The 10,151-nt window shown below is 33.9% G+C and overlaps 1 protein-coding gene across 1 annotated transcript; it reads right to left on the minus strand.

Moving 5' to 3' along the window:
* Nucleotides 1-867: 867 nt before the first annotated feature.
* Nucleotides 868-2,027, minus strand: LOC131063441 (uncharacterized protein At1g66480-like). The gene is made up of 2 exons (XM_057997246.2): nucleotides 1,247-2,027; nucleotides 868-1,145 (listed from the first exon to the last, which is right to left on the minus strand). Exons 1-2 carry the CDS (start codon nucleotides 1,859-1,861, stop codon nucleotides 1,095-1,097), a joined length of 666 nt encoding a protein of 221 aa, XP_057853229.1. The 5' UTR covers nucleotides 1,862-2,027; the 3' UTR covers nucleotides 868-1,094.
* Between the last annotated feature and the right edge of the window lie 8,124 nt (nucleotides 2,028-10,151).

Consider the following 10,151-nt stretch of genomic DNA (forward strand, 5'->3'; position numbering starts at 1 on the left):
TCTAGTTTCTTTTTTCAATATTTATATAGAAATATACTTATCTATTTGTTGATATTAAGAGCATGATCTTAACTCCATAAATAATCATTTTCTTTTATCGTAGAGAAAAGACTTAGGGGTATCTATTCCAACAAATTCACCTAAGGCATAATGTTAATCACACTCATTAATTGTGTCCAATAAATCAGACTACAACTCTTCTTGACTTTTGTTACCTTTGAAGTAAAGCCTCTGCCAAATAATTATAATTTCTAATACAAAAATAGACTTTTTCCTATGAGTAATTAAATCCCTCGAATAGAATATTATTTTCTAAAATGAAATAGAATTTGAGTCTTATTAGTTTGAATTTCGATTTGAAAATAAAGATTTTCAAATGGCTATTTGAATTTCATGTGATAGTAATTAAAGCATTTTGAAAGAGAATATGAAAATCATTAACACAACCCTGAAATGAAATGCCCTGAAAGAGAAGATGAAAATCATTAACACGACCCTGAAATGCCGTGAAAGAGAAGATGAACACCATTAACTTGACCTCTAAAACAAAATAGAAAAGAATTAGTTGAAATAGAACCTAGTCAAATGAATGTTGTAGACAAATGATTTCCACAATCTATACCATGAAAAAGAAGATGAAAACCATTAACTTGAACTTTGAAACAAAATAGAAATGTATCAAAGCCTAATGAAATGATAGATAATACTATAGACATATAATTTCCACTCTCCATGTGATAGCAAATAGTAATTAAAGTATCTTGAAAGAGAAAATTGATACTATTAATTTGACCTCTGAAATAAAATAGAAAAACATTAAATAAAATAAAACTCTCATTAGACACCACAGAAAATAATAGAAATGCAGTCAAACATATCTTGTCAAATAAAAAACCGTATTATTATATTCAATCCATCAATATGACTCCTTACAACCACAGACATCCAAATAAACCGGGTGTATAACTAAACTGTAAAAAATATTAACTAGACTATACAAAATTCAGTTGCATGGGCATTTCCTCCAAACTAAGATCTCTATAATGGCAGCAGTTTAATTGCACAAGATTTCAGCTCTCTGGGATTCTCATCCTTCAGTCAGCTTCTGCGTTTGGGACATCAGAAAGAAATCTCACCCTGTTTTTCTGCACAGAAAAATTCAAAGAAAACTCAGCCAAAAACCCATCAATTTCAAAAATACAAATGAAAATCAATCTATACAAAGCTAAAAAGCAGGATTGATTACCACAGTTTTCGTGCAGGAACGGCGGGGCGTTTCAAAGCCCTCATTTATAACCAAATTGGAGCTACAAGACTCAATTTTTTTGGGTTCTGCGTCGTCAAGGCAGAGGTCCACAATCTTTGCGGCAGTTTCGGAACTGTTCTCGCTTTCCAGAGTTATTCGAGCCAGTTGCGCTTTGCTCACCCTCACTTTAACCCTAATGGATCCATCTTCCCCTCTCATGGGGGACGAATTCCCAGAAACTGCACAAGGAGAAGAACTAGAAGTAAGCCCAGTGATATCAGAGCTCGACCTCCGAGCCAAAAGCATGGCTTCCAGCCGCGACTGGGCGCTCATGTTGATCCCAGATCGAACCCTCCCGGGGCCACGAAAAGCCTCAATTTTGGGCATCTCGAGCAGAAAATAGAGTTGTTTGGGCATAAGCTGTGTGGATCCCTCCAGAGGCCTGGCTCGAACGCCCACATGACGAACAGCATCAGAGAGCAATATAACATGATTTGGGTAATCTTGCAGAAGCTGATCCACCGTTATGGGGACCTTAAATTTCAGAACTTCGCCATCCAATTTCATCACTTTCACCTGGCGCCCTGTTCTGGATGATGCAGCCGCGTTACCCATATCAGATTTTAACACCCAGAAGCAGAAAAAACCAGAGATCTGTGAGTAAGAAATTCTGTGGAAGAAGAAATACTATCGACCTCTCTTAAAAACTACAATGTGTGCTTTACATTTCAACCCTAAAATTTGGTCCTTCACTTGGTATATTTCGTTTATAATATTCTTAAACATGTGACATAGTTTACCGTCACATACTGATTTTAGTTGTTTTGATTGGTCGTTACGATATCATTGTAATCTCTTGCTTTTAAAGCTTGGATAATGAAATTTGGCTTATCGTCACATGTGGTTCATAATAAAGATTAATGAAATATCTAATATACAATGTGTATTTTTAACATAATATTTCAATTTTTATTGGACATACATAATATGTTGTTTGTGGTTATTAATATTTTTTCATAGGTAAAGAAGTAGATGTATGATAGTCTTTTACACTTTTAATTATCTATATCTTTTAATGATGTATTAATTATATATTAAGTATTTTTTTTTTATGATGGATTATTGAATGTGATTTTTCTTTGAGTATACATAAATATAGTATGTTTATAGTTGACTTGTGTTTATCATATATTGAATGATCTCTTCTTGTTGAAAGTGATTTTCTTTTGGATATACATAAATACATTATGTTTATAATTGACTTAAATTTTCTACATAAATAAATTTTTATGTCAGACATGTAGTCACGTACGGTGAAAACAGTGATCGCATTAGTCAAGCTTTTTGAACTGTGAAATAGTTGTACAAGTAAATAAATGCACCAGTATAAAATATCTAATTGTATGAATCGGGATAAGATTTAACTACGTGAAGAATTTTGAGTTATTAGAATTATTGGGTGTAAATAAAAAGATTGTGATAGCACATTTGAGAAGATATTTGTTTTAAATTGGTAAGAGATTTTTTTTATTGATAAAATTATTTAATAGTAAATTTAGAAGTGTTTAAAAGATGTTATATTATTTTTAAATATATTGGCTGTGAATGAGACTTTAATGCTATAATGAGATAAAATGAAAGTTGTAATATCTAAGATGATAATATTGTATAAGGTCATAAGGCTTTGAGGACAGAGTAAAGAAGTGATTTTGTGACTCTTGGATTACACATACACGCCTTTCTTAAAATTTCAGAGACTTTCTCAAATGTAAGCTTGGGAAAAATAAGTATGTAGAACATGCAAAAAGATATTAATAGATATAGCTCAATATGACATATACATAAAATTTAATGTTGATAATCCTTATTTGGATATTTGGAATAGTCAATGTGCCCTTGGTCTAATCATAAGGGATGAGGTCTTTGATCTTCTAAAAGAAAAGAGAATAAACTAATGGTGTTGAATATTCACCTCATAAATAGGTTACGAAGTTTTAAATTAATATTTCATTCAATATTATGAGTCCTATTTCACTTTAATAAATCAACACTTTATTATTTGGGCCCTTATTTTAGGTATGCCCTTTATCTTATTTCATTTGAATATTATATGGCTCTTATGTCATTTTAAAGCTCAATGCACTTTTCCCATACTTAAATATGGTCATTTCTAATATAAATTACATTTTTGGTATTTGGTCCCTTTGTTGGTACATTGTCGCTAGCCCCATTGTCTAACATTTTTTGGCTAAATTTTCTCTGTATAAAACAACATTCTCAAGGATCCAATTTATATAAATTTACATGGAAGATAAAAATATTATGGAATCCCAAAAGAACAAATAAAATCAACCTAAAAAAAACGTATGCCTCCCTTAGTGGAAATCCCATAAACATAGAAAATTATAATTAAACATCACATGGCCTTCACATGGATGATTAACCCACAACCAACGAAAACCTATCAACCTTGGGTGATCATTACTCATTGATAGCTTTGATGGCTCAAACCCAAAACATGAAACTTGTATGGGTTCCCAACTCTACGTAGCATGTAAATGAAATATGTTACCACACACATATATGTAAGTTTGGGTGGTCCCACCAATGGATGTCAAAATGAAATATTCTTCTGATATGCTATGTAACTATGATGAAAAGTGTCTCCACCTCTTTTAGTGTAATTACAACTTACCATAAGATAATATATATCTAATACTTTAACCTCTCATGTCATCTATATATTCAACCCATTCCAAGGAACATAGAGATGCATAAAAAGGATTTAAGATTAGAAGAACAATGTCACCTAATCTTAAGTTAATAACATTCATGATTCCAAGTCATTTTTATGAATGAAATTGAAATAAATACAAAATACATATTATTGAATATTTGTGTGATTTTAATACTAATCCCATTTTGTTCCTGTATGTACTAAAAACTGAATATTACAAAGCAATGGTAATCATCCATATATTATCCTTTTGAAATATGTTGTATTAACTCATCCAAATAATATTTCCCATAAATAATTTTCTTCACCTGCACCTATTCTGGCTCCAATACATTACTGTTGCACTTTGGAAAGTCAATAACATGAACATTACACACCATTGATCATGCAAACAATGACTGCGATGTTTTGTAAAAGTCAATAACACGAATTTTATAACCCCATTTTGGAACCAGAATAACCGTGTCCAGTTTCTTCTACATAAACTTCAGGAAGAAAAATAACACCTATTTAAACGAAAAAATAGTATTAAGTTAATCGATAAACGCGTGGGTTCTTCTTCAAGTTTCCAGTGTTCCCTGACTCCAGGATACTTTCCAAGGACTCCGAAGTGACTTTGCTTTCTATCTTAATTTCAATAGGCTTACGGAACTTAAGTCTGCAAAGAGATACCTGATTATGCCCCACAATTGGCGAACTATATTTTCAAGCCTAGACTTTGCATTCCGAGAAAAAACCCTTCGTGATAAAATACAAGTGCGTAGCCTTGAAACTCACTCCCAGAAGACAGGTGCCTTCACATTGCCCCAATGATCTTTGAGGATCTCATCTACCGTCACAGGTGCCTTCACGTTCATCACTTACCCATACAACTTCACCATCTTAACATGTCCATGATGACGTATGGATGTCTAATTTTAGATTTGAACGTCTATCATTGGGTAGCGACAAATTTAGAGGCATATACAAACGTTCTGTTTATCAACATGAATTGGAATTCAAGCTCAGCCAACGTTTTTGTTTACCACTTTCTTGGGATTGCAGGGACCATCCATTCAAATATACCCTAGAAGAACCCAACTCCTGTATTTTCTGAAAGAGATTTCCCATCTTAAAAAACATTGGAAATTAAGTCACGTAAACAAATAACCGGCGATGTAAAACTGTGATTGTTGTTTCTTCAAAGATGCAACTTGTTATAATCTTTTCACTAATTGTTGTTTCATTAATGATACAATTTGTTGCATTCTTTGAACGAAAGTAATCATAACTTAAACCTCATAATTTTTTCCCTGTGTATATGATTTTTACCCAACTGGTGCTCTGATCCATCCATCCACTGTTTTGACCCAAATGGTCGGCTGCGCTTAACCAGCACACACTAAGCAGTCACAATATGCATTGACTGCTTGAGTTTTGCTTTTATCTACCCATCCAATGTTTTGATCCAAATGGTGAGCTGGGTTTAACCAGCACACTAAGCATTAACTGCTTAAGTGGTCCTCTGATCCACCCATCCACTTTTTTTTACCCAAATGGTGGGCTAAGCTTAACCAGCACACACTAAGAATTGACTGCTTAAGGTCTACGGGTCAGATGAAGTGGTCTACCCTCCATTCATTGTTCCCATACGATCCTCCCATCCTCCCATCTAGTATGTTGACCCAAATGGGGTTGTGTTGAACTTCTAATGTGGCCCTAAACAAAAGACAACTTCCCATGTTACCATCGCAAGTTGATTCTCTTCTCTGCATGTGCCTTACTTAAAGTCTCTTAATGATTTCTTAGAAACTTTAAGAACATGCCAAGCAATATATGCAATAGCTGTATAAATTGTTAGCAATAGTGCTATTATAACATGGAGTATTCAACATGATGCAATGAGGTGTAATGGATGTTAAATTGGCATGGCACAAGTCTTTGGGTGATGGCATGTTGATGTGTGGTTTATGTGAGAGTCAAAGTACTAAGATGATCGATACAAATGACAAAGTAATAGGTGATTCTTTTCTTTAAGTGGTAGTGGATGTGGAGCAAATGTTCTTGTTGAATTGGAAGGGTAAAATACTTTTCATGATTGAAATGACTAGTGTAGTTGTCTATTAATTTATGTCTAAGGTACACAATTTATATGTTTTGGTGTGTGAGTTTGTCACTAATAACAAGTTGGGACACAATTAGTCTAGGGATAATTAATTTCAAATTTAAACAAAGTGGCTTTGAATTCAATCAAAGTTGCATGTATGGTCTTGAACATTGAAGAGGAAATAATGATATTAAGGCTAGGCATATTTTAAGAAGAGTTACAATGATGTTTTAAGTATAAATTTGAGTGTCCTATAAGTGGAAGAACTAAATCAACCAACATCACATTCTAAGGTATTGTACTTTAGATAGATATATGTGTGAATTGGTATAAAATGAAAGGGGAAAGTGCAAGGGATATAAATTTCATCCTTACATTTTGGTATTATTTTGTTGTGCAAATCTAAATGAGCATCCATAATCAAAAACAAAAAAATAAAACAAGTACAATTAGAAGTAGGATAAGTGCAATTCAACATTCCAAAATTGGACTATGAACTATAGATAAATTAAAATTATTTATAATTTTATTTATTGTACTATTGTGCATAATTAATTGCTACAAAAAAAAAATTCTATAATACTTGTGAACTTGTAAACAATAAAATCATTAGCAAAATGTTGCATAGTTGGCTTTTTTAATTTGACGATGTTGTAAGCAACTTTCACTGAGTACATCTAAAAGTATTTTTTTTACCAAGAATAATCTCTAGTTGTATCATTTAACCTAGCTTTGTAAGAGTAAGATAGCTATAATTTCTATCCATAATGAACCTCAAAAGGGAGAACATCCAATTATATATTATTGAACACTACCAGATTGTTGGGAGTGGAGGGGGGGTGGGGTGGGGGTTGGGCAATCAGCAAAAAATAAAACTTAATCAGATAAATATTTAACTCATCATACATTTCATCTACCACATGCATGTAAACAAATGTCAGAAACAACAAAAACAAGCACACAAGAACTCTAAAAACTTTACATGGAAAACCCTAATTAGGAAAAGCCATAGTGAGAATCAAACTCACAATATATGTATATAACTAATTATGGAGTTTAGGCCAAAGGATAGGGAGATCATTGCTCTAGAAGATGAATTGCAGGATAAGTCGTACAACCTTAGGGCAAGATACAATAATTACTTGCACACACTAAAGGTCACTTCTTCACTACAAGATACAATTATTAAAATACAATGACATCAACAAGATTGAACTATAGAAAAGGCATCTACCAGAATGAACACAATAGTTCACAATCTACTAAACATCTTGAATAGTCTTCATCTCTACTCTGCTACACCTCTAAACTATATCAAAATAGCTCTGCACACCATGTCATCTAGATCACCCCATCAATGCATAATTATGTCCTTTGTATATCAACTACAACCTTACTAACATCTACTAGGTCAACCTAACTAGATGTAACATGTCCATGCAAAACTATCACCCCAAAAAAATTCTCCAAGGCAAATATGGAAGGCAAAGGAATTGTGTGAATGATCACACCATGTTGGCACACCTTTCAGATATTCCCAAAATAGCTCGTATGTAACCACATGCTACCACGTGGACCAAATTGTTGGTAATTGAAACTCATTTGATTGGTTTCATATGTTGTCATTGATGGTAACATGTATCAGCTTCGTTCTTTGGTTTGGTACTTCACCAACAGACCCTTCACTAGCACTGACGGGTATCTTCATCGGTAGGAAGGACTCTATGGGTACCGACATTGGAGGCCAACATCATTGGGAGATCTGGGAATAGGCAATTCATTTTGTTATTCATGTATATATGTAATAAGCCGACATGTATAATTATTTTTGTAATGTAAGCCGACATGAGTCATGAAGGATTGTAAGGGTATATAGGTCAGTTGTTAGATCTTTTTGATATATGATGTAGAGTATGATGTTTTTAATATGAAGATCGTGTATATGAGACCTTTGTAGATGATTTTGGATGCGCTCATAGAGCAAAGGTTATTCTGGTAAGGGTTTAAGGTTACAGAACCGGAACAGTCAAAGCTTGAACCAGAACTCTATCAAGCATAGTAGATGCATTAAATGAGTTTAGTTTTATGTTTTCTTATCCAAGGTGACTATAGTCAGTGAGACTCCTTTGTGTTGAGTAGTGTTCTCTAGCCGGTAAGTCTTCCTGCATGTGCAAGCCCCAATATTATGTAATATATTTTCATATGGCCAGTGGATTGATATTGTGGGTCACAAATCCCACCGTGGTTTTTCCTCTTTGAGGTTTTCCACATATAAATTCTCTATGTTATGGTGTTCATTTGTGTGATTGGTTCATTGATTGCTTTACTTCTTTCAACTATATATGTATCAGTTTACCGGTTGGTGAATGCATGTTATAATAAGGTTAAAATTGAACATTCTGACAAAACACTGATTCACCCCCCTCTCAATGTTCTTGGATTCCAACAATTGATATCAAAGCATTGTTCCTTGGAGGAAGTCTAGCAGCTTGAGGAAGATCCATAATCCAGAATCCATGGATATGAGTATGGAGAAGCAGCTTGAGGTAGCACTTGAATATTATGATGCTGAAAAGATGAAGAACTTGAAGTTACAAGAGGAATTTAATTCTACCAAGGAATTCATTCTTATCCTACAGGAGAGGTTGTCATCTGTTCAAGCTAGTAGGAAAGAACTTCTGCAAAATCAGGATATTGAAGAGAAATATGCCCTTAATGAAAAACATTAGAAGCTGAGTCAAGAGAATATGGTCATGAGGAATGAAATGAAAGCCCTAACCTTGAGGATGTCAAAGGAGATTGAAGACCAGACGATGAATGAAGAAGACCTTCGGAGATCTCTGAAAGATAGATCTGAAGAATCAATCTGGTTGGCTCATGAAAATGATATGTTGAGAATAGAATTAGTACAATTCCAAAGCAATGAACAAGAACTTGAAAGACAAATGATAATCCTAAGAGATGATCTGACTATTGCAAGTGAGTACAAGGATAAATTCAAGGTTAGTTCAGCACAACTTGATGAATTATTGAAAAGCCAAAGACATAATGGAGATTCTAGTGGACTTGGATTTAAACAAGGTCAAAGCTCTAGTACTACAAATGAAGATCAGAATTAGAAGATGTCAGTAAGGTAGCTTAATGCTTATGCAATGTAGAAATAGAGAAAATAAGAACTATAATTCAACTCCTGATCAATGTTCTAAATGCAATAAGTATGGTCATAAGACAAAAGATTGCAGAACAAATGTTAAATGTCATGCATGTAGAAAATTTGGACATATAGCTAATCAATGCAGGTCAAGCAATTATATCGATTATAGGAAAGCAATTCAAAAGAACAATATTACATGCTATGCATGTAACAAGATTGGGCACATAGCTAAGTTTTGTAAAAGCAAAAATCCACCAGTTAACAATGATGTATCAAATGATAAAGGGAAAGAAAAGATCAATGAAATCTGGCAAGATCATACCAAGAAATGGGTCAGGAAGTCAGATGATCAATCAACAGATGGAAGTGCTCTGGTTACTCAACCAAAAGAGGAGATTGCTCCTGCACCGGCAGGAAGCTCATCCGGTAACTGAGGTAGATGCCTTAGGGATAGGCAAATTTCATGAAAATATTGCATAAGCCCTGGGAAGGAGATGTGGAAGATGTTCTAGACATTCAAAAAGGTTTATCCGGTAGGGAGATGTTCGATCGAGATCCGGTAGGTTCCACTGAAAGACATTCATATTAATGAAGGATTAGAGTTTTTTGAAGGTTAGAAGGTTGAATTCACTTCATTTTTTATCACCTTGAATTTAGAGTGATTAAGAGAAATACAGAGTGAGTCTAAGGCAATTCAGTGCGATCAAAAATCTTCATCAATGATTTCACCAGCACTCGGAAGAATTCTCTAGGTTTATTCACCAACAACCATTTCTCAGGTATTTATCACAATCATCTTTCATCATGGAAGCTGGAACATCCTCTTCACCTACTTTCATTACAAATCCAACTATTTTTGAGGTTAAGGATCATCCCAGGGCAATTTTCAAGAAATGACAATATATTGCCACCTTGGATGATTTGGTTA

The sequence above is a fragment of the Cryptomeria japonica genome, chromosome 10 (assembly GCF_030272615.1).
Source record: "Cryptomeria japonica chromosome 10, Sugi_1.0, whole genome shotgun sequence".
NCBI lineage: Eukaryota > Viridiplantae > Streptophyta > Pinopsida > Cupressales > Cupressaceae > Cryptomeria > Cryptomeria japonica.